Below are 26,487 nucleotides of genomic sequence, written 5' to 3'. Positions count from 1 at the left end.
CTCCCTACTCAACATCCCTGGGTCCAACAGCGAGCCTCCAAAACTGTTCAGTGTCTGGCTTTGATTCCTGCCAACGGCGTGGCCGCAAATCAAGACTCTAATGGGCATTCTTTTGTAAACGGAAGGAACCCTTCAACATATCATAGTGATTCTGAGATTGATTTATTTTGTGATGCATTATACTTAATGTAAGTTATAAATTTATTTGATAGATTCTACGTTTTTTAATAAAAAAAAATCTGAAATTTGACAAATTTTGAATCATTTGCAATTTTCAAAATATTTACACCTTTAAACCATAGAGATATAGCACACAAAATAGTTAATGAATAACATTTACCACGTCTATGAGATGTCAACATCATTTTTCAAACGTCCATTTATTTTACAAAGAGGCATGGAATCTAGCTGCAATTTTTCATTTTCTCAAGGAAACTTACAAATTACATTTTTTCAGGACCTATTACGTTTTGAAGTGACTTTGGGGGCTTATACAGGAAACAACCCTAAAGGGATACCATTTTAATAACTACATCCCTCAAATGATTATAAATTGCTAACAGGAAAGTTGTTAACCCTTCAGTTATTTCACAGGAAATAATGCAAAATATTATGAAAAAGTACATTATTCCCAGTAAAATATTGCCCTAGCCCCAAATTTCTCATTTCAAAAAGATGTAATAGGAAAAATGGGACCCAATAATTTATTTACATAAATTATACATGAGAAGATCACGCTATACATATAATAAAGGATGCAGAAGAAGACCCCGGAAGAAGCGAAACGTGCGTTAGGGTGAGGGGGGTGTTTCTTGGTTGGCATGGGCTCAGTCTGTCATTGGTTGCGTTCCGCGATTTTGCAGGTAGCGTTCTCCACTTATATTTATTCTTTGCTGGGAACTCCCTCTGGAAGTTACTGAGGAATGTTTTTTGGGAAATATATTGAATTTCTACTGCATCCTTTATTATATGTACAGAGTGATCTTCTCATGTTGGGAGTTTCTCACTTTTGTAGCAGCTTGTGGCGGGGAATACTTTAGCTCCAAATTTCTAATTAGTAATGTTATTTTACTCTCTAACCTAATACTGATATTTACTATATACTGTGATTCTGGTTATTTGTATTTAGGAGCTGCATAATGACTATTTCTATTACATGAAGTCGTTAATGCCGAATTGAGGGCCCCCCTACTGGACACTGTTCTCTTATCTTTTTGTCTTGTATATTTTAATAATTTCCAATAAAGTCTTGTACTTTTTACAATTTATGGTTCGCTTCTTTGTACCACAGTTTTTGTAGGTCCGTTAGTGTTTGACCACTGATATAGTGACAGTGAGCTAGTTGCTAGTGGTCGTAACCATGGATACCTAAGGTCCTGCAGTGCCTGCACATGAGGAAAGAGACATAGCGAATCAGAAAACAGATACCACATTTCTAATTGGAGGTATTTGCTAACATGATTATTACGGTATACCTACTACATATTGGGATAGGATCTTGGAGATGGGAACACCCCTTCAAACAGAAACCCCAAAGTAAGTTCACAATATGAAGCACGGGATAGAAGTGAGCCAAGATTTAAGCTCATTTTTTAAGGGAAATTGAACATATAAGCAGCAGCTCAAGAATTCTCCATTATTTTTATGATACATTTATTCCTTGGGTTTGTGTGACTGCTGCAATAGCAGATTTTTTTATATATATATCTATGTTTTGTAACTCTGCAACTAAACATTGCATATTCTTAGAGCTGTAACTTTTTTTTTGTCCGACAGAGCTGTATTATGAGAGCTTATATTTTGAAGCATGAACTGTAGCTTATTTTATTGGTTTCATTTTGGGTTACATAGAGCATTTTATAATCGCTTTTTATTCAGGTTTTTTTTGAGTGCTGAATACAAAACCAAGAATTAATGGTTTATTTTTGTTGTTTTTTTTACATCAATCACTTGAGCGGTAAAGGTAATAAATTCCCCTTTATCTGTTCGTATAATACAGGAACCAGAAAATTTGATATCTATGTCTTCAGTGTTTTAGATCAGTGTGCTATCAGTGTGTCATCCATTTTATTCCGGTATGGCGTAAGAAAAATCAATTCCAAAGCTCCAATTCTCCGCATGTTTGGCGCTTCTTAGACAGCCAATAAACATTGCCTGCCAGTCACTGTAATGGTCTAGCCATCTTTGTTGTGGCACTACTGTGATTGGCTGGAGGCATAGCATCATCAATAGTGATGAGCGAGTATACTTGTTGCTCGGGTTTTCCCGAGCACGCTTGGGTGACATCCGAGTATTTATGACTGCTCAGAGATTTAGTTTTCATCGAGGCAGCTGACTGATTTACAGCTACTAGCCATGCTGAGTACATGTGGGGGTTGCCTGGTTGCTAGGGAATCCCCACATGTAATCAAGCTGGCAATTAGCTGTAAATCAGTCAGCTTCCGCGATGAAAATTAAATCTCCGAGCAGTCATAAATACTCGGAGGTCACCCGAGCAACGAGTACAGTCGCTCATCACTAGTCGTCAGGTCTATATAAGATCTGTGACGCCATGCTCGCCACACTGTACCAACGGACACAGGCAGACAAGGGAAAGGTGCTGCGCTGCTGAGCTAGAGAAATAGTTGTGGGATTAGACATTTGTAATCTTTCTTTCTAATGCAACAACAGCCCTTATTAGGGCTAATTATACTCAATATTCATACTGCTGATAGCAGCACTTACAGTGAGATTGTGCTGAAGGCATAATGTAGGACAGGATAGAGTTAATTGCATATTTGTTTCTGCTGCAACTCATAGCAAAAGCCCTTTAAGTTCTCAGGGCTAATAATATTATTTTGGCTCTTAATCCTGCAAATTTATTTCAGCAGTGAAATATTATACGCCATTTATACTGCGCCAGTTGTGCATCAAAAGCATACAGCCAGACTTGGTTGGTTAGAAATAGCGTCGCTATATTGCTCCTGCAGTGTAAGGAGTCCATCTGTGGTAGGCACAACTTCGATACTAAAAAGGAAGTAGAAAGCACTGGCGCTCCTGATAGTTCCTAGTGGGGGAACAAAATTGCTGAATGTAGAGTGCTGATGGTGATTGTGACAGGTTCTGTGTAGACCTGTAAAGTATATCAAATGAAAAAAGTGGTATTCACCTGCGCTGTCTACAAAAACGAACAATAAAATGAAAAATAGATGAATAAATGAATAAGAGAACACGTACTTAATGAGTAATCATTGGTTATGCAGTGGATGTTGTAATAGGTCCTTAAAGTACTTCCAGAATCTTAGGGGAATGAGAAGAAAAAAAAAGGGTAAATGTTTGTATTGGTGACCATAGTGAGACAAAATAGATTTATAATATATACTCACTCAGATATTAAATGGAAATGTGCAATGAAGAGACGTGATCCCTGTGTATCTGCAAGGGCAGTTCACATTTCCAGTTATAGATTCTGGCCTCTCAACCTGCCCGTTTCAAGTGGGACATTAGGAAATCGCAAGTAGCGATGCCCAAATATTTGAGCAGTCACACTCACAAGAAGGTAAGGTGGGATAATGCAGAGTGGCGGCACAAGCCGCACGACCGCGAGACCTCGCGTGCCCCGGCCGGATGCAGCGCTGAGGTAGCGGTCGGAGAGGGTGGGCGGAGCTACTGGTGACGTCACCACGCTACGGGGCTAAAGAGGACAGGTGTGCTAGCATAGCTAGTCAGCCAACCAATGCATTTCAAGGGCTCTGGCCCTCTTCATCAGGGTTAATGCTGACCGCATGTGTTCCTGCTTCTTTTATAGCGATATGCCCTCCCCTCCTATGTGTAATTGCTGCCAGTGCTGATTCAATTAGTGAATCGTATCATTAATTGGATGATTGTTTGTGCACCAATACAGAAAGTTGATGATATGTAATTAGGTATTGAGCTGTGGAACTCAATTGAATTGTCTGTTGGTTAGGAATTAGGCTGTGTGCACACGATGCAGAATCGGCGCAGAATTTTCTGCAGAAAATCCGCACAAAATCCTCATGCCCTGGCAGAATCCGCAGCTGCGTTTTTGATGCGTTTTTTTGCGTGGTTTTGATGCGTTTTTTGCGCGGTTTTGATGCGTTTTCTGTGCGGACCCCCACAGTTTTTACCACTGCGGATTTCTATTAACCCCTTCATGACCTTGCCGTTTTTTGCAATTCTGACCAGTGTCCCTTTATGAGGTAATAACTCAGGAACGCTTCAACGGATCCTAGCGATTCTGAGACTGTTTTTTCGTGACATATTGGGCTTCATGTTAGTGGTAAATTTAGGTCGATAATTTCTGAGTTTATTTGTGAAAAAAACGGAAATTTGGCAAAAATTTTGAAAATTTTGCAATTTTCACATTTTGAATTTTTATTCTGTTAAACCAGAGAGTTATGTGACACAAAATAGTTAATAAATAACATTTCCCACATGTCTACTTTACATCAGCACAATTTTGGAAACAAATTTTTTTTTTGCTAGGAAGTTATAAGGGTTAAAATTTGACCAGTGATTTCTCATTTTTACAACAAAATTTACAAAACCATTTTTTTTAGGGACCACCTCACATTTGAAGTCAGTTTGAGGGTTCTATATGGCTGAAAATACCCAAAAGTGACACCATTCTAAAAACTGCACCCCTCAAGGTGCTCAAAACCACATTCAAGAAGTTTATTAACCCTTCAGGTGTTTCACAGCAGCAGAAGCAACATGGAAGTAAAAAATGAACATTTAACTTTTTAGTCACAAAAATGATATTTTAGTGAATTTTTTTTTATTTTCCCAAGGGTAAAAGGAGAAACTGTACCACGGACGTTGTTGTCCAATTTGTCCTGAGTACGCTGATACCTCATATGTGGGGGTAAACCACTGTTTGGGCGCACGGCAGGGCTCGGAAGGGAAGGAGCGCCATTTGACTTTTTCAATGAAAAATTGGCTCCAATCTTTAGCGGACACCATGTCGCGTTTGGAGAGCCCCTGTGTGCCTAAACATTGGAGCTCCCGCACAAGTGACCCCATTTTGGAAACTAGACCTCCCAAGGAACTATTCTAGATGTGTGGTGAGCACTTTGAACCCCCAAGTGCTTCACAGAAGTTTATAACGCAGAGCCATGAAAATAAAAAATAATTTTTCTTTTCTCAAAAATGATTTTTTAGCCCACAATTTTTTATTTTCCCAAGGGTAATAGGAGAAATTGGACCCCAAAAGTTGTTTTCCAGTTTCTCCTGAGTACGATGATACCCCATATGTGGGGGTAAACCACTGTTTTGGCACACGTCGGGGTTCGGAAGGGAAGTAGTGACGTTTTGAAATGCAGACTTTGATGGAATGCTCTGCGGGCGTCAGGTTGCGTTTGCAGAGCCCCTGATGTGCCTAAACAGTAGGAACTCCCCACAAGTGACTCCATTTTGGAAACTAGACCCCCAAGGGAACTTATCTAGATGTGTGGTGAGCACTTTGAACCCCCAAGTGCTTCACAGAAGTTTATAACGCAGAGCCGTGAAAATAATAAATGTGTTTCCTTTCCTCAAAAATATTTTTTTAGCCCAGAATTTTTTATTTTTGCAAAAGTAACAGGAGAAATTGGACCCCAAAAGTTGTTGTCCAGTTTCTCCTGAGTACGCTGATACCCCATATGTGGGGGTAAACCACTGTTTGGGTACATGTCGGGGCTCGGAAGGGAAGTAGTGACGTTTTGGAATGCAGACTTTGATGGAATGGTCTGCGGGCATCATGTTACGTTTGCAGAGCCCCTGATATGCCTAAACAGTAGAAACCCCCCACAAGTGACCCCATTTTGGAAACTAGACCCCCCAAGGAACTTATCTAGATGTGTGGTGAGCACGTTCAACCCCCAAGTGCTTCACAGAAGTTTACAACGCAGAGCCGTGAAAATAAAAAATCATTTTTCTTTCCTCAAAAAAGATGTTTTAGCAAGCAATTTTTTATTTTCACAAGGGTAACAGGAGAATTTGGACCCCAATATTTGTTGCCCAGTTTGTTGTGAGTACGCTGATACCCCATATGTGGGGGTAAACCACTGTTTGGGCACACGTCAGGGCTCGGAAGGGAAGTAGTGACATTTGAAATGCAGACTTTGATGGAATGGTCTGCGGGCGTCACATTGCATTTGCAGAGCCCCTGATGTGCCTAAACAGTAGAAACACCCCACAAGTGACCCCATTTTGGAAACTAGACCCCCGAAGGAACTTATCTAGATGTGTGGTGAGCACTTTCAACCCCCAAGTGCTTCACAGAAGTTTATAACGCAGAGCCGTGAAAATAAAAAATAATTGTTCTTTCCTCAAAAATTATGTTTTAGCAAGTAATTTTTTATTTTTACAAGGGTAACAGGAGAAATTGGACCCCAACAGTTGTTGCCCAGTTTGTCCTGAGTACGCTGGTACCCCAAATGTGGGGGTAAACCACTGTTTGGGCGCACGTCGGGGCTTGGAAGGGCGGGAGCACCATTTGACTTTTTGAACGCAAGATTGGCTGGAATCAATGGTGGCGCCATGTTGCGTTTGGAGACCCCTGATGTGCCTAAACAGTGGAAACCCCTCAATTCTAACTTCAACACTAACCCCAACACACCCCTAATCCTAATCCCAACTGTAGCCATAACCCTAATCACAACCCTAACCCCAACACACCCCTAACCACAACCCTAACCGCAACACAACCGTAACCCTAATTCTAACCCTAATCCCAACCGTAACCCTAATCCCAACCCTAACCACAACTGTAACCCCAACACACCCCTAACCCTATCCGTAACCCTAACCACAAGCCTAATCTTAACCCTATTTCAAACCCTAACCCTAATTCCAACCCTAACTCTAATTCCAACCCTAAGGCTATGTGCCCACGTTGCGGATTCGTGTGAGATTTTTCCGCACGATTTTTGAAAAATCTGCAGGTAAAAGGCACTGCATTTTGCCTGCGGATTTACAGCAGATTTCCAGTGTTTTTTTGTGCGGATTTCACCTGCGGATTCCTATTGAGGAACAGGTGTAAAACGCTGCGGAATCCGCACAAAGAATTGACATGCTGCGGAAAATACAATGCAGCGTTTCTGCACGGAATTTTCCGCACCATGGGCACAGCGGATTTGGTTTTCCTTAGGTGTACATGGTACTGTAAACCTGATGGAAAACTGCTTCGAATTCGCAGTGGCCAATCCGCTGCGGATCCGCGGCCAATCCGCTGCCAATCCGCTGCGGATCCGCGGCCAATCCGCTGCAGATCCGCGGCCAATCCGCTGCGGATCCGCGGCCTATCCGCTGCAGATCCGCGGCGGATCCGCTGCCGATCCGCTGCGGATCCGCGGCCGATCCGCTGCGGATCCGCGGCCGATCCGCTGCCGATCCGCTGCGGATCCGCGGCCGATCCGCTGCAGATCCGCGGCCGATCCGCTGCGGATCCGCTGCCGATCCGCTGCGGATCCGCGGCCGATCCGCTGCGGATCCGCGGCCGATCCGCTGCCGATCCGCTGCGGATCCGCGGTCGATCCGCTGCCGATCCGCTGCCGATCCGCTGCGGATCAGCGGCCGATCCGCTGCGGATCCGCTGCGGATCCGCGGCCGATCCGCTCTGTGTGCACATGCCATAACCCTAACCCTACCCGTAACCCTAACCCTACCCCTAGTTCTAACCCTAGTGGAAAAAGAAAAAAAAATATTTTCTTTATTTTATTATTGTCCCTACCTATGGGGGTGATAAAGGGGGGGGTTTATTTATTATTTTTTTATTTTGATCGCTGTGGTAGAACCTACCACAGCGATCAAAATGTACTTTGTAATGAATCTGCCAGCCTGCAGATTCGGCGGGCGTACTGAGCATGCGCCCGCCATCTTGGAAGATGGCGGCGCCCAGGGAGAAGACCGGCCGACTTCGGGAGGCTCGGTAAGTATGAGGGGGTTGTGGGGGGGTGGATCGGAGCACAGGGGGGGGGGATCGGAGGACGGGGGGAGCGGACAGGAGCACGGGGGAGCGGACAGGAGCACGGGGGAGTGAACAGGGGGACGGAGGGGGGTACCGGACAGAACGGAGGACTGGGGAGGAGATCGGGGGCGGTGGAGGGGGCCAGAACATGATTTCCAGCCATGGCAGATGCTATTGCAGCATCGGCTATGGCTGGATTGCAATATTTCACCATTTTCATAGGTGAAATATTGCAAATTGCTCTGATTGGCTGTTGCACTTTCAACAGCCAATCAGAGCGATCGTAGCCACGTGGGGGCAAAGCCACCCCCCCTAGGCTGAAGTACAACTCCCCCTCTCCCTGCAGATCGGGTAAAATAGGAATTAACCCTTTCACCCGATCTGCAGGGATGCGATCATTCCATGACGCCGCATAGGCGTCATGGGTCGGGAAGGGGTTAATGGAGGGGTGCAGAAACGCTGCAGAAACACACAAAAGAAGTGACATGCACTTCCTTGAAATCCGCAGCGTCTCTGCGTGGATTTTTCTGCACCATGTGCACAGCTTTTTTTTTTTTTTTTTTCTCCCACTGATTCACATTGTACTGCAAATCACAGTGCAGATCTGCAGCGCCTCTGCAGCAGAAAAAACCGCCACAGATCTGCACCAAATCCGCATTGCGCGCACACAGCCCTAAGGTGTGTAAACAAGTGAATTAAGAACTGGGGAAGTATTTAAAAGGAGAAAAAAACCTTTATTGATTATAGTAAAAAGCTTAAAAAGTATATCTGTATATACTGCATTTAAAAATGAAAATACTAATAAAATCTTGTCTTTTAATTAGACTGACTGAACATATAACCACATCAGTATGTGTGGAGTTATAAATGTACACAAATATTAAGAATACATAAAATATGTAATTTTATGTATGAAATATAAAATATTAGGGCTCTATAACCCTTGTTAGGCACTTGCCTCTATGTATAGTCACCCATTAATAATGTTAGCTCGGGATATTCGTCGAGCTCCATCGTTTTAGCCTGTGTTCAAAACGGATGATGTTATTATTGACCCAGCTACTGCTGACAGCCTCATGAGGGTCAGAATTTGGCCAAATGACATGTCAAAAAAAGGCATAAAGTTAAATTTCCTGATTTAGCCCTTTGGGTGCCAGGCTGTCAAGGGAGAAGATCCATTTAGATTCAATTCTTGACATGGTTTTGATGTAGTGGCCACCCCTTGCGTTCTTAGGTACGGTTTGGATACCGTAAAAGGAGATACCGTCACATGATTTATTGTGTTTCTCATAGAAGTGTCGGGATAAGGGATGACCTTTGAAACCCTTTTTGATATTGTTCAGATGTTCCTTTATGCGGACCTTTAGGGGTCTTTTCGTGCGCCCGACACAAATTTTCTTGCATGGGCAACTAAGGATATAGATAACCCCTACAGAGTCACATGTGATTGAGGACTTAATGGGATATTCATAAGTGTTATTTGCGTCTGTAAAAGACGTGTCTATTTCTCTACCACATTTTGTGTGCTTTCAGCAGAAACATTTGCCACATGATTTGAACCCCATAGTTTTAGTAGTTGATACCTTATTTGTATTTGTGAGATTGCTTAATACTGGTTTAGTGGTGGGAGCAAGCAGAAGGCCCAAGTTTTGGGCTTTTGTATATACGAATCTTGGATTTTGCCGTAAAAGATGCCCAATATGTTTATCGCCCTGTAATATAGGCCAATGTTTCCGGATTATATTATTGAACTTTTTATACCCGGAATAAAACTGGGTGACTACGGGTAATTTACATATCTGCTCCTGAAGCGTGGATGGACCAGGGTTTTCTTTTGTGCGTTTCTGCAGTGTTTCTGCACTCCTCCATTAACAGAAATCCGTAGTGGTAAAAACTGTGAGGGGTCCGCACAGAAACGCATCAAAACTGCGCAAAAAAGGCATCAAAACCGCGCAAAAAACGCATCAAAAACACAGCTGCGGATTCTGCTAGAGGATGCGGATTTTGTGCGGATTTTCTGCAGAAAATTCTGCGCCGATTCTGCATCGTGTGCACACAGCCTAATTCCTAACCAACAGACAATTCAATTGAGTTCCACAGCTCAATACCTAATTACATATCATCAACTTTCTGTATTGGTGCACAAACAATCATCCAATCAATGATACGATTCACTAATTGAATCAGCACTGGCAGCAATTACACATAGGAGGGGAGGGCATATCGCTATAAAAGCAGGAACACATGCGGTCAGCATTAACCCTGATGAAGAGGGCCAGAGCCCTTGAAATGCATTGGTTGGCTGACTAGCTATACTAGCACACCTGTCCTCTTTAGCCCCGTAGCGTGGTGATGTCACCAGTAGCTCCGCCCACCCTCTCCGACCGCTACCTCAGCGCTGCATCCGGCCGGGGCACGCGAGGTCGCGCGGCTTCAGCCGCCACTCTCTCCTTAACCCACCACTCTGCCATAGCGGTACACCTAGCGGTGGCTCAGACTTTCCGGAACCGCTTCCCTCCGCACTCAGCACCACAGTGAGTACAGCATATTTTATGTGCACATAGAAATTGTGGCATATTAGTGCTCCAACATACTAGGGGAGCATTTCTCCTCATCTCAACATATGGGCAATCAATTCTAATCACAGTAATCCTTGTCAGCCAGCACCTGACGGTCATCTTAGTACCTTAACCTAACGGAATCCTGCGCTACTCCCACCAGCAGTAAGTTTATTGTGTACTGGGAAAAATAGACCGCATTTATATAAAACCATACCTATAAAGGTTGTACATTTATTTAAGCAGGGGCATCTACTATAAACCTCTGAAGATTAAGCATCCGTGGTCATCACAATACCCGCATCAGTTGCAGATACACAGGGATCACGTCTCTTCATTGCACATTTCCATTTAATATCTGAGTGAGTATATATTATAAACTAGCTGTTTCCAGCCAGCTAACGCTCGGCACGCTCATTGCTATCTAATTAACGCTGCTGGTGATTAAACTAAGTAAGTAAATAATGACAACATTCAATAGCGCTTACGCAGGTGGTAAATTAACTTAAAATGAAGTTAATAACAATAATTGTGGTAATGTGGTGGGGGGCGGGATTATGTGTGGTAATGTGGTGGGGGGGCAGGATTGTGTGTGGTAATGTGGTGGGGGGTGGGACTATGTGTGGTAATGTGGTGGGGGGTGGGACTATGTGTGGTGATGTGGTGGGGGGGCGGGATTATGTGTGGTAATGTGGTGGGGGGGCGGGATTATGTGTGGTAATGTGGTGGGGGGCGGGATTATGTGTGGTAGTGTGGTGGGGGGGCGGGATTATGTGTGGTAATGTGGTGGGGGGCGGGATTATGTGTGGTGATGTGGGGGGGCGGGATTATGTGTGGTAGTGTGGTGGGGGGCGGGATTATGTGTGGTAATGTTGTGGGCGACAGGATTATGTGTGGTAATGGGGTGGGGGGCAGGATTATATGTGGTGATGTGATGGGGTTGCGGGATTATGTGTGGTGATGTGGTGGGCGGCGGGATTATGTGTGGTGATGTGGTGGGGGGCGGAATTGTGTGTGGTAATGGGGTGGGGGGGCGGGATTGTGTGTGGTAATGTGGTGGGGGCGGGATTATGTGTGGTGATGGGGTGGGGGCGGAATTGTGTGTGGTAATGGGGTAGGGGGCGGGATTATGTGTGGTAACGTGGTGGGGGGCAGGATTGTGTGTGGTGATGTGGTGGGGGGGCGGGATTATGTGTGGTAATGTGGTGGGGGGCAGGATTGTGTGTGGTAATGTGGTGGGGGCGGGATTGTGTGTGGTACTGTGGTGGGGGGCGGGATTATGTGTGGTGATGTGGTGGGGGGGCGGGATTATGTGTGGTGATGTGGTGGGGGTGGAGCTACTGTGCAGGGAGCGGGATTAGCGAGTAATCACAATGCCTCTTATATATATATAGATCTATTTAGTCTCACTATATTCACCAATACAAACATTTACACTTTTTTTTTTTTTCTTCTCATTCCCCTAAGATTTTGGTAGTAGTACTTTAAGGACCTATTACAACATCCACTGCATAACCAATGATTACTCATTAAGTAAGTGCTCTCTTATTCATTTATTCATCTATTTTTCATTTTATTGTTCGTTTTTGTAGACAGCGCAGGTGAATACCTCTTTTTTTACATCTTCGATACTAATCCTGCAAATTATTTTCAGTAGGGAAATATTACATGGCATTTATACTGCACAAGTTGTGCATCAAAATAAAACAGCCAAAGTTGGTTGGTTAGAAATAGCATCGCTATATTGCTTGTGTACTGTAGCAAGTCCATCTGAGGTGGGCACATTTTCCTGCGATACTAATCCTGCAAAGTTTTCTAAATATGGATACATCACACATAATTTAAAATGGGCAAGGCACGTGGTAAGGGACAGGGAAGTGGACGTGATGCTGATGGTAAGCGCAGAGGCCGAGGCTGTGGGCAGGGAGAAACTGTGTCTTCTGCTGGAGCACAAAACAAACACACATATCATGTCAACCTAGCTTCCAGTCCCACTTTGTAGGGGCGAGCGGAACAGGACTCTTAACCACTTCATGACCTTGGGATTTTTCGTTTTTCCGTTTTCGTTTTTCACTCCCCTCCTTCACAGAGCCATAACTTTTTTATTTTTCCGTCAATTTGGCCATGTGAGGGCTTATTTTTTGCGGGACGAGTTGTACTTTTGAACGACATCATTGGTTTTACCATGTCGTGTACTAGAAAACGGGAAAAAAATTCCAAGTGCAGTGAAATTGCAAAAAAAGTGCAATCCCACACTTGTTTTTTGCTTGCCTATTTTGCTAGGTTCACTAAATGCTAAAACTGACCTGCCATTATGATTCTCCAGGTCAGTACGAGTTCATAGACACCTCACATGTCTAGGTTATGTTTTACCTAAGTGGTGAAAAAAAATCCAAACTTTGCAAAAAAAAAAAAAAAATTTGCGCCATTTTCCGATACTTGTAGCGTCTCCATTTTTCGTGATCTGGGGTCAGGTGAGGGCTTATTTTTTGCGTGCCGAGCTGGCGTTTTTAATTATAGCATTTTGGTGCAGATACGTTCTTTTGATCGCCCGTTATTGCATTTTAATGCAATGTCGCGGCGACCAAAAAAACGTATTTCTGGCGTTTCGATTTTTTTCTCATTACGCCATTTAGCGATCAGGTTAATGCTTTTTTTTTATTGATAGATCGGGCGATTCTGAACGCGGCGATTCCAAATATGTGTAGGTTTGATTTTTTTTTTATTGATTTATTTTGATTGGGGCGAAAGGGGGGTGATTTAAACTTTTATGTTTTTTTTATTTTTTTCACATTTTTAAAAACTTTTTTTTTTCACTTTTGCCATGCTTCTATAGCCTTTATGGGAGGCTAGAAGCAGGCACAGCCCGATCGGCTCTGCTACATAACAGCGATCATCAGATCGCTGTTATGTAGGAGAATTGCAGGTGTGCTGTGAGCGCCGACCACAGGGTGGCGCTCACAGCCACCGGCGATGAGTAACCATAGAGGTCTCAAGGACCTCTATGGTTACCATTCAGAAGCATCACCGACCCCCGATCATGTGACGGGGGTCGGCGATGACGTCATATCCGGCCGCCCGGCCGGATGCGGTAGTTAAATGCCGCTGTCTGCGTTTGACAGCGGCATTTAACTAGTTAATAGGCGCGGGCAGATCGCGATTCTGCCCGCGCCTATTGCGGGCACATGTCAGCTGTTCAAAACAGCTGACATGTCCCGGCTTTGATGCGGGCTCACCGCGGAGCCCTGCATCAAAGCAGGGGAGCTGACCTCGGACGGTATAGTACGTCCGAGGTTAGTAAGGGGTTAAAGCCAGACCAGTGTGGTTGTTGGATGGATAGCAGATAATGCTTCCTAACACTTTCCCAGCACCTCCCTGTCTTCCACACGGTCCAGTCTTAGTAGCCGTGATTCGGGACCAAATAATCCTCACCCTGATCCTCCTTCCTCCGACCATGCCGAGTGCCCGGAGACAAGTGATCCCACACTTGGACACTCCGAAGGGCTGTTCATATTTCCAGTTATAGATTCTGACCACTCAACCTGCCCGTTTTAAGTGGGACATTAGGAAATCGCAAGTAGCGATGCCCAAATATTTGAGCAGTCACACTCACAAGAAGGTAATGGTGGGATAATGCAATAACTGTCGCAAGAGGTGGGTCCAGAAGTGGAAGACGAGGTGGTGGACGATGACGTCAATGACCCAACCTGGGAAGGTGACATGCAGAGCGAAAAAAGCAGTGCACAGAGGAAGGGATCCGCAGCACCACAACAGGCAGAAAGAGGCAGTGGAGTGGCCAGAGACACAAGGCGGGCAATTGTACCCCAGAGCACCAACACAGTTGGCAGGCCAAGGGTTAGGTGTTCCCAAGTCTGGCACTTCTTTAAAGACAGTCCAGTTAACCCCAAAAAGGTCATTTACAACATCAGCCATGCCAGCACAACTACCATCTGACCACTACCAGCATGCTCAGGCACATGACAGCAAAGCACCCGACTAGTTGGGCCGAACGCCAGGGTCCAGAAACAGTGTCTGCGGGGTGACACCACTGCCTCTTTCCCTGTTCTGTGTCCACACCAATGCACTGTCCATGATGCAGGCGAAGATGCCTCCCACCTGTCATTGTACACTTGCAACCACCGTCAGCACCCATATTCACTTGTTCCAGAGCAGGGTTCAGTTGTCCCTAAGCCAGCCCTTGGACCGGAACTGTAAATACGCAGCCACCCACCCACAGGCCACAATACTAAACAGCTGCTTGTTCCTCAGCTGCCACTATAATTCCTGGTGTGCCATACCCACCTTACACAAGCACTTTTCCCATAACATCAGCAGTGCCCTGACCAACGCTGTTACTGGGAAGGTCCACTTAACCACAGACATGTGGACAAGTGATGCTACATTTCCCTGATGGCACACTAGGTGAACATTGTGGAAGCCGGGACTCAGTCGAACCCTGGGATGGAATACATGCTACTGACACCAAGGATTGGGGGCCCTGGTTCAATTAGGGTATCCCCCACCTTCTACAGCAGTTCTTGCACCTCCCCCTCATCTTCCATCTCAGAAACATCAGTCGCAAGTTGTAAGCACTGCAGCACTCAGCCAAGAGGCAACAAGTTCCACTGAAGCTAATTTGCTTAGGTGACAAACCGCACACTGCCGCAGTGTTGTTGAAATGTCCAATAGACCAGACTGATATGTGACTGTTACCCCCTGAACCTACAACCAGGCATGGTTCTGTGTGACAATGGCCGTAATCAGGTGTTAGCTCAGATGCTTGACAACCACGCACATGCACAATGCCTGGCCCGTGTGCTCAACTTAGTGATTCAGTGGTTTCTCAAAACTTACCTACCCAGAGCTGCCTGAGCTACTTGTGAAAGTATGCCGCATGTGTGCCCATGTCTGCAAGTCGGCTACAGCTGCCCTGCCCTGGCAATGCTGCAACAGCGTTTGCAACTTCCAACTCACCGACTCCTGTGGAAAGTTACCACGTGTTGGAACTCAACGTTACATACACCATGTAACTAAATTATTATGCAAATTGGATTTAAGTGTCAAAGATTTAATTGTTTTGTTTTTCAAATAAACTCCTGGATGGTATTGTGTCTCATGGCTCAATGGATCACTGAAATCAATCTTAAACACATGTGATAATTAGTTTTCCTGGTGATTCTAATTAAAGGAAAACTACTTAAAATGATGTTCCACATTATTAAGCAGGCCTCAGGTTTCAAGCAATATGGGAAAAAAGGATCTCTCTGATGCTGAAAAGCGTTAAATAGTGCAATGCCTTGGACAAGGTATGAAAACATTAGATATTTCACGAAAACTTAAGAGTGCTCATCATACTGTGAAGAGATTTGTGACTGAAACAGAGCACATACAGAGTTCATGGAGATAAAGGTTTAATGAGGAAGGTTTCTGCAGACAAATTCATTGGATTAAGAGAGCAGCTGCCAAAATACCATTACAAAGCAGCAAACAGTTATTTGAAGCTGCTGGTGCCTCTGGAATCCCTCGAACCTCAAGGTGTAGGATCCTTCAAAGGCTTGCTGTGGTGCATAAACCTACTATTCAGCCACCCCTAAACAGTGTTCACAAGCAGAAATGGTTGCAGTGGGCCCAGACATACATGAAGACTAATTTTCAAACAGTCTTGTTTGCTGATGAGTGTCGAGCAACCCTGGATGGTCCAGATGGATGGAGTAGTGGATGGTTGGTGGATGGCCACCATGTCCCAACAAGGCTGCGACAACAGCAAAGAGGTGGAGGAGTCATGTTTTGGGTCGGAATCATGGGGAAACAGCTGGTAGGGCCCTTTAAGGGCAGGCGCCATATCAGTACATCAGCTGCTGTGAGTTCCAGGGCAGCGTGTACGGCGCATGCCCGAAAAATAAGAGCACAGCGCAGGCGCCAGTTACGTCACTACAGACAGAGGAGGCGGCGCCCGGTGCACTGAAGGGATTATTGACGGCTGGGATGCAATTAAGTCTGGGGGAAAAAACATACCCCCCCCCAGACATAATACAGGTATGGTGCGCAATTTATAAAACTTAATATTTCAGCGTTATTAGGGAGAACAAACAGAAGAGCCACCTTCACAGAATGCAGCCTTAGTGCTGCAGAAGGTGTCTCTTTTACTTAAAAACGCCTAGGGGGCGGGGGGGGGGGGGGGTGACAGGTTCCTTTTAACCTTTTACTGCATAACACATATTTGGTATTTCTCGCCATGAACGACCAGATTAGTGAAGAATAGTACCTTCAGGATCCATGGAAGGCGGAGAGTCACCAGTATCTTTATGAGGTGGAAGTCTTTTCCAGTTCCTAAAATAATGATACATTATTAATCATTCATTTATTATAAATACTGATATTGTGCTTCCTTTAAAAAAAGGGCTGGACGATTTCCTTGATACACATTACATTGATGGTTATAGCTAGATTAGTGACGAAATGTACAGTTGGTGGAGAAAGGTTGAACATGATGGACCTAGGTCTTTACTCAACCTAAGTAACTATGCAACTTATGATCTATAATGGATTACCTGAGTCATAAAGCATTCTTGCCAGATTACAAAATAATTACGGTATTCAATTTTCATATCAACTTCAGAAAAATAAACTCCCAGCATAGACATTTGCCTTACTGCAACTATTAAAACAAATGCATTTAGTCAGCTACAAGCTGATCAATGAATGTTAGAAATACATTTTGCTTTGATTATTTTTATTACATTATTTCAACAGCTTCTTTACTAACTAGATAAAAAAAATTTATCTTTCGTAGGGACAGTCTGGTAAGGGCAACACCTACTGAATGCTTTGTTAAGACATTTTTAGTCCATAGCGGTAAGAAAACTCCTATTTACTTTGAAGTATGCGGTGTTCATGTGGTAATCTTTTTGAGTCACATAGTGCTTTTATCCCCTAAAATACAGGAAAGACTCCTTGATCAATTTATATCAGATGAGTACAGAGAACCCTAGAAGTATATAGAAACACTGTGTATCAACTGCAAGATTAATGCACTATATAATTATTGAATTGTTTATAGGTTCGAAACACGTAGTACTTCTGTGTCTAACATGCCTTTTTAATTTTTTTTGGCTTAAATAAACCCTTGATATTTTTTAAATAAACATCATGGTTTTTAAATATAATTCTAGAAGTGCTGGAGCTTCTACTATCTTTTTTAAATAAACATCAAGGTTTTTAAATATAGTGCTGAAGCTTCTTTTGGATCCTTTATAAACTGTATAGAACCCAACAAAAACAAACACTTCCATTAGGCCTTACTACTCAGTGGGGCCAATTCATCAAAGCTTTTACACCAGAAAAGTGGAGTAAAAGCTTTGAAAAATCTCAAAATATTTGTGCAACCTAGAGTTGCACAAAGATGTTGAAACTTGTTGTGTTTTAACGCAAGTTTGAACCAACGCTACTGAAATGGGTGAAGCTGGGAAGGAGTCGGGGCGTGTGCATGCCCAATTCATCAAGAGTGCTGGTATTTTGTACTGGACTGACTGCATTAGCATTTCTGGAGTGGGAGATGGCGCACACCACTTAGAAGGTGCCCCTAAATCATCAAGTGGTGTATGCCTAATAATGAATTTGTTGCCTTGCACTCAAGAAAGACTGGTGTAGTGAGTGTATCTGCCTATAAACCACTTGACATACCCAGTCCTGCTGTTTCACTGGGTATTCCTGCATCACCTCTGCTTTGGACACTATGATAAACCCAGCTATGCTAAATCAGCCTACGCTGTACAACTTGGCTATTCTGTGGTTGCATCACTACTGTCATCAAACCCTGCTGAACAATTCTGCTATCCTGCGGTTCACCACTGCTTTCACGTAATATGTTCCAGCAGCTTTGTAGATCCAGTTCTGCTCAATTAGATATTGCTTACCCAGCTCTGTTTCACCAGTATTCACAGATCCAGGCTGCTACACAGGACATCACTAACCCAGCTGGGCTGCACCAGTCCTTGCTGATCCACGTCAGCTCTATTATTCTACAGCCACTTCTCCCTCCTGCTGCCCCAGTGCCACAGCTCTGTGCTACTCTAGAACTGCTCATTTGACATAAGGATTTTGAGGAGCGACATAACTGTGTGAAATATAACATGAAAATAGCAGTCTGATGAACAAACATGGTCTGGGATAACTATCTAACAGAAAGCACAATTCCTGAAATATTTTAAAAAATTGTATATTTCCAACTTAGGGGAAGGTCATTTTCTGTTCCAGCATGACCGTGCCCTAATGAGTACAAAGAAAGGACTATAAACACATTGCAAACTAAGGAACGGAGTAGAAGAATCATCCACCAAAATAAATAAAAAGTATTTATTAATCCCTTTCTGACATCGGAAGTACTATCCCGTCGAGGTGGGGTGGGCCCGTATGACCACCGACGGGATAGTACGTCCAGCGCGATCGGCCGCGCTCACGGGGGGAGCGCGGCCGATCGCGGCCGGGTGTCAGCTGACTATCGCAGCTGACATCCGGCACTGTGTGCCAGGAGCGGTCATGGACCGCCCCCGGCACATTAACCCCCGGCACACTGCGATCAAACATGATCGCAGTGTTCCAGCGGTATAGGGAAGCATCGCGCAGGGAGGGGGCTCCCTGCGTGCTTCCCTGAGACCCTCGAAGCAACGCGATGTGATCGCGTTGCTCCGAGCGTCTCTTACCTCCTATCCCTGCAGGCCCCGGATCCAAAATGGCCGCGGGGCTGCATCCGGGTCCTGCAGGGACTACTTCTGGGTCCAGAGCAGGCGCTGGTAAGCCTGCAGCGCTGTAAGTCAGATCGCTGATCTGACAGAGTGCTGTGCAAACTGTCAGGTCAGCGATCTGTGATGTCCCCCCCTGGGACAAAGTAAAAAAGTAAAAAAAAAAAAAAAAAATCCACATGTGTTAAAAAAAATAAAAAAATTCCTAAATAAAGAAAAAAAAATATTATTCCCAAAAATACATTTCTTTATCTAAATAATAAAAAAAACAATAAAAGTACACATATTTATTATCGCCGCATCCGTAACGACCCAACCTGTTATGGACCTAGTGGTTAGGAACACTTGAGATGACCTGATAGGTAAACCAGAAATATAGGACAAGCTCTGGGGACGTGGAAACTTTACTGACCGCAACCCTGATCCTATCACACACACTATAGGCAGCCGTGGAGGGTACCTAACTCTCCCCAGACGCCTCTTCACAGCCTGAGAACTAGCCACCCCTAGAGAGAAACAAAAGCCTCACTTGCCTCAGAGAAATTTCCCCAAAAGTAAAGTCATCCCACACAAATAATGACGGTGAGTCAGAGGAAAATACAAACATAGGAATGAAAACAGGTTTTAGCATAGGAGGCCCACTAGTACTAAATAGTAAGAAGATAGCAAGGGAACTGTGCGGTCAGTATAAAATACTACAAAAATATCCACGCAGAGAATACTAAAGACCCTCAAACCGACTCACGATGTGAGGGAGCAACTCTGCTCGAACAGAACTCAACAAAGTACCATTCATGACCACAGGAGGGAGCCCGAGAACGGAATTCACAACACCAACCTACAAAACTGTCCCACTAGTTAACCCCTTCAGTGAACACCGCAAGAAAAAAAAAATAACGAGGCAAAAAACGCTTTATTATCATACCGCCGAACAAAAAGTGGAATAACACGCGATCAAAAAGACGGATATAAATAACCATGGTACCACTGAAAACGTCATCTTGTCCTGCAAAAAACGAGCCGCCATGCAGCATCATAAGCAAAGAAATAAAAATGTTATAGTCCTCAGAATAAAGCGATGCCAAAATAATTATTTTTTCTATAAAATAGCTTTTATCGTATAAAAGCGCCAAAACATAAAAAAATTATATAAATGATTGCTGTAATCGTACTGACCCGAAGAATAAAACTGCTTTATCCATTTTACCAAACGTGGAACGGTATAAGTGCCTCCCCCAAAAGAAATTCATGAATAGCTGGTTTTTGGTAATTCTGCCTCACAAAAATCGGAATAAAAAGCGATCAAAAACTGTCACGTGTCCGAAAATGTTACCAATAAAAACATCAACTCGTCCCGCAAAAACCAAGACCTCACATGACTCTGTGGACCAAAATATGGAAAAATTATAGGTCTCAAAATGTGGAGACGCAAAAACTTTTTTGCTATAAAAAGCGTCTTTTAGTGTGTGACAGCTGCCAATCATAAAAATCCGATATAAAAAACGCTATAAAAGTAAATCAAACCCCCCTTCATCACCCCCTTAGTTAGGGAAAAAAAATAAAATTAAAAAAATGTATTTATTTCCATTTTCCCATTAGGGTTAGGGCTAGGGTTGGGGTTAGGGCTAAGGTTGGGGCTAGGGTTGGAGCTAAAGTTAGGGTTAGGGCTAAAGTTAGGGTTGGGGCTAAAGTTAGGGTTGGGGCTAAAGTTAGGGTTAGGGCTAAAGTTAGGGTTGGGGATAAAGTTAGGATTTGGATTACATTTACGGTTGGGATTAGAGTTAGGGGTGTGGTTAGGGTTACCAGTGGGATTAGGGTTAGGGGTGTGGTTGGATTAGGGTTTCAGGTAGAATTGGGGGTTTCCACTGTTTAGGCACATCAGGGGCTCTCCAAACGCGACATGGCGTCCGATCTCAATTCCAGCCAATTCTGCGTTGAAAAACTAAAACAGTGCTCCTTCCCTTCCGAGCTCTCCAGTGCGCCCAAACAGGGGTTTACCCCAACATATGGGGTATCAGCGTACTCGGGACAAATTGGACAACAACTTTTGAGGTCCAAGTTCTCTTGTTATCCTTGGGAAAATAAAAATTAGGGGGGCTAAAAATCATTTTTGTGGAAAAAAAAAAGATTTTTTATTTTCACGGCTCTGCGTTGTAAACTGTAGTGAAACACTTGGGGGTTCAAAGTTCTCACAACACATCTAGATAAGTTCCTTGGGAGGTCTAGTTTCCAATATGGGGTCACTTGTGGGGGGTTTCTACTGTTTGGGTACATCAGGGGCTCTGCAAATGCAACGTGACGCCTGCAGACCAATCCATCTAAGTCTGCATTCCAAATGGCGCTCCTTCCCTTCCGAGCTCTGCCATGCGCCCAAACAGTGGTTCCCCCCCACATATGGGGTATCAGCGTACTCAGAACAAATTGGACAACAACTATTGGGGTCCAATTTATCCTTTTGCCCTTGTGAAAATATAAAACTGGGGGCTAAAAAATCATTTTTGTGAAAAAAAAAATTATTTTCACGGCTCTGCGTTATAAACTGTAGTGAAACACTTGGGGCTTCAAAGCTCTCAAAACACATCTAGATAAGTTCCTTAGGGGGTCTACTTTCCAAAATGGTGTCACTTGTGGGGGTTTTAATGTTTAGGCACATCAGGGGCTCTCCAACCGCGACATGGTGTCCCATCTCAATTCCAGTCAATTTTGCATTGAAAAGTCAAACGGCGCTCCTTCCCTTCCGAGCTCTGCCATGCGCCCAAACAGTGGTTTACCCCCACATATGGGGTATCGTCGTACCCAGGACAAATTGCACAACAACTTTTGTGGTCTAATTTCTTCTCTTACCCTTGGGAAAATAAAAAATTTGGGGCGAAAAGATCATTTTTGTGAAAAAATATGATTTTTTATTTTTACGGCTCTGCATTATAAACTTCTGTGAAGCACTTGGTGGGTCAAAGTGCTCACCACACATGTAGATACGTTCCTTAGGGAGTCTACTTTCCAAAATGGTGTCACTTGTGGGGGGTTTCAATGTTTAGGCACATCAGGGGCTCTCCAAACGCAACATGGCGTCCCATCTCAATTCCAGTCAATTTTGCATTGAAAAGCAAAATGGCGCTCCTTTCCTTCCGAGCTCTGCCATGCGCCCAAACAGTGGTTTACCCCCACATATGGGGTATCAGCGTACTCAGGACAAATTGTACAACAACTTTTGGGGTCCATTTTCTCCTGTTACCCTTGGTAAAATAAAACAAATTGGAGCTGAAATAAATTTTGTGTGAAAAAAAGTTAAATGTTAATTTTTATTTAAACATTCCAAAAATTCCTGTGAAACACCTTAAGGGTTAATAAACTTTTTGAATGTGGTTTTGAGCACCTTGAGGGGTGCAGTTTTTAGAATGGTGTCACACTTGGGTATTTTCTATCATATAGACCCCTCAAAATGACTTTAAATGAGATGTGGTCCCTAAAAAAAAATGGTGTTGTAAAAATGAGAAATTTCTGGTCAACTTTTAACCCTTATAACTCCCTAACAAAAAAAATTTGGTTCCAAAATTGTGCTGATGTAAAGTAGACATGTGGGAAATGTTACTTATTAAGTATTTTGCGTGATTTTAGGGCATACAAATTCAAAGTTTGAAAATTGCCAAATTTTCCAAATTTTCGCCAAATTTCAATTTTTTTCACAAATAAACGCAGGTAATATCAAAGAAATTTTACCACTATCATGAAGTACAATATATCACGAGAAAACAATGTCAGAATCACCGGGATCTGTTGAAGCGTTCCAGAGTTATAACCTCATAAAGGGACAGTGGTCAGAATTGTAAAAATTGGCCTGGTCATTAACGTGCAAACCACCCTTGGGAGTAAAGGGGTTAAAATATCACATATAAATTCATTGTCTATCGAACATAATTAATTTATTTGTGATACTTTAATAAAAACTATTTTTTATTTATTTTGGTGGATGATTCTTCTACTCCGTTCCTTGGTTCACAATATTTCTGGGAGTATTCCTCTATTTTCACTTCTCTTGGTGGTTTATTTAGGAAGAGAGATACTTTTCTTCTCTTGGCCACAGTGTTACATTTTGCTTTTTTGATTATTGTCTTAACTATAAACACATTGTTTGCCAATTCAGTTGTGAAGAGACTTGAGAGACTTACAGAAACCCATCTGGATAGGGGATAACCTGTAATTCTGGAAATAAACTTTTAAGAGCACTTTAAAACAAATAATAATAATATTTACCAGACAAATTAATTCATTCTCATATTCTCGTTTTAGTACCTTAATAAAGACTGAGAAGCCTCCTCCTCTAATAGTGTATCAGAAACCTAGTGCAAACATGAAACAATTAAAGATGCAGAACAGCCATTATCTTCCATATGAAGCTAATACTTGATCAGCAGTGTGCATTCAACATGCTCACATTATAAAAGTAATAAATGCCACTGAATGCCACTAAGTAATACCTGTTTCGATGCAGTTTCCATACTGTTGGCCTGTGCAGCTGGGAAAAATTTTGAAACCAAATGTATTTCTGGAGACTGTTCACCTAGGACTGTAAAACGTGAGTTACATTTGCTTCAACTTGTTCAAGACTTTTACAAAGTACAAATATATATTACAATTATAGTGCAAGTAAGATAAAATGCTGCAAAGTGAGAATGTTTACAAAAATAGAAGAGTTAATAGTTTATTTATATCAATTAACAAAAATTAGCAATAAAAATAAATCTACATCAAATCAATATTTGGTTTGACCACCTATTGCCGTCACAACAGCATCAAAGCATCAATTCCTCTAGTCTAGATATATTTTCACACACTTTTTGAAGGACCTCTGCAGGGAGGTTGTTCCAAATATCTTGGAGAACTAAGCACAGATCTTCTGTGGATTTAGGCTTGTACAAATTCTTCTCTACATGCAATCCCAGACAGACTCGATAATGTTGAGATCAGGGAATTTGCAGTCTATATCATCACTTCCTGGACTCCTTTTTGCACTGAAAATAGTTTTTAATGACATTGGCTGTATGTTTGGGGTAGTTGTCCTGCTGCAGAATAGATTTAAAGCCAATCAGACGTTTACTCGATGGTACTACATGATGGATAAGGCCAAACTGTATTTAGGCAACTTTTAGGACTGTAGGCACAGTGATTGGCCAATGAAACTTAGTGCAGCAGATGAAAGACACACCATGCTTACTTGCGTTTGAAATCAGAAGTCCAGCAATGCCATCAGTTCAGATCTGGCAGCAACCAGTTCTAACGGCTGTCAGAGGTCACAGACCCAAAAAGGCCACCTTGGACAGACTTAGCGCAAGCCATCCCACCTGGCAGATTCCAGAGGAACCCTGGCCTTCAGCCTTTAACCTATGTACAGGGGTGATGTGGGGAACATGTAACAGCTCTATCACCACTGTTGATGTGATGTAAGGTGTACATGATTAGAGATGCACTTCTACAGATGAGAGTACCAGGATCACTATCACTTCCAATATTGGAATGAATGACAGGGCTAGGACAGATAATAACAGCCAATTAGATTGCAGTGGGAGAGCAGACGGTGGTGATAAATATAGCTGTGAGCTTAGAATACAAGCCCAATAAGCTGCTTGGTCTGCAAGAGGAGTATGTAAACAAACTGTGTGTGCGACCACAGTAAAGGCAGAGTCTGAGATAGCATCGACGTCTCCTCTCAATGGCTCAAGAGCTGACAACTCCAATGTCCATTGGTTCCACCTCAGGTAAATGGACGGACTCGGAAAAAATGACTGAAACCCTTTGTCGCTTACCACATCTCTCACAAATTCTTCAATCTACAGTATTTGAATGACCTGAGCCATAGCCTCCCCCAAGGAACAAGGTGGCATATGCAAAGCCAGAGCAGAGTATCAGAAAGACCTCTGTGTAACTGGCACATGAGAGCTGCATCATTTCGCAACACTTCAGAGAACCATTGCCGGAAATTGGAACTATAGACCTTGTCTCTGCAACCTGGACCTTGTCAGATTGATCATAGATGATCACTAAGGCTATTTTCACACATCAGGTTTTTCGCCGCATGCCGATTCCGGCGTCGCTCCGCAGCACCGGATCCGGCTTATTTTGTAAAAACTGGATGGGACAGATCCGGTTTTCTGCCGAATCTGATGTCCGGATCCGGCAGAAAACCGGATCTGTCCCATCCGGTTGGCATCCGTTTCATCCGTTTTTCTATCCGTTTTTTGATGGATCCGGTTTTTAAAAACGCCCCGACAGGCTAAAAATGTGATTGGCCCCCTGAAAACTATATATACAGTGTTCCTACAGCCCATCAGTGACAGGTTTGAGAGGAGCAAGATACAGAGCAAGATGGACGGCATTATTGCGAAGATTCTGCAGAACAACGTGGATTTCATCGTAGAGGCGAATCGATTGAAAACAATTGTTGAGAAGGAGTGAGAGAGAGAGCGCACCATGCGTCTGCGCCGACGCCGTTTGAGGATCCACCCCATCACGGCACAGAGAATGACGCAGGGAGTGTTTTCCACTTTATACATCGAGCTACGAGGAGATCCAGAGACGTTTTTCACCTATATGCGGATGAAAGCGGAGAACTTTGATGTATTGGTGGAGTGGGTTGAACATCTAATAAGAAGGAGTGATACATATTGCAGATTCTCCATTACACCGGCTGAGCGTCTGATGGTCACTCTTCGGTAAGCATTCTTTTTGGATGTACTCTTGTAGCACACTTTCATTGATTGATATTTTGAATTTGTAGTAATTTCTGCCTTGCTTTTGTTTACAGATTCCTAGCTACTGGAGAATCCCTGTCTTCACTACATTTCCAGTTCAGACTGGGAATTTCAACCATATCTGGAATAGTGAGGCACACTTGCCGTGCACTGTAGGACTCTCTGCATGATGATTTTATTCCACATCCCACAATGCAGACTTGGTTGGAAGTAGCAGACAGATTCCAGGAAGTGTGTCAGTTTCCCAATTGCTTGGGTGCGGTGGACAGGAAACACATCCGTATCGTGAAACCGGCTGGTTCTGGATCAGAATATTTTAATTATAAAAAGTACTTTTCCATCGTGCTGATGGACATTGCCGATGCGGATTACAAATTTGTAGCAGTGGATATTGGGGCGTATGGCCGCTCTAATGATTCGCAAGTTTTCAAACTGTCTTCTATGGGGCGGCATTTGTATGGAAAAACCTTTCAATTCCCCCCAAGACCACT

The 26,487-nt window shown here is 43.4% G+C and overlaps 1 protein-coding gene across 1 annotated transcript in view; it reads right to left on the bottom strand.

Annotated features, from left to right (window-relative positions):
* The window catches only part of ANKRD31 (ankyrin repeat domain 31), a 300,863-nt gene that overhangs the window by 211,055 nt on the left and 63,321 nt on the right, over positions 1-26,487 (bottom strand). The window contains exons 4-6 of the mRNA XM_077287427.1: positions 23,726-23,814; positions 23,541-23,587; positions 16,772-16,836 (exon numbers count right to left, since the gene is read on the bottom strand). Coding sequence (XP_077143542.1) covers positions 16,772-16,836; positions 23,541-23,587; positions 23,726-23,814 — 201 coding nt within the window. The remainder of the gene's footprint in view (positions 1-16,771; positions 16,837-23,540; positions 23,588-23,725; positions 23,815-26,487) is intronic.

Source organism: Ranitomeya variabilis, chromosome 1 (genome assembly GCF_051348905.1).
Source record: "Ranitomeya variabilis isolate aRanVar5 chromosome 1, aRanVar5.hap1, whole genome shotgun sequence".
Lineage (NCBI taxonomy): Eukaryota > Metazoa > Chordata > Amphibia > Anura > Dendrobatidae > Ranitomeya > Ranitomeya variabilis.
The sequence above is the reverse complement of the archived record's forward strand: the minus strand, read 5'-3'. Positions and strand labels throughout refer to the sequence as shown.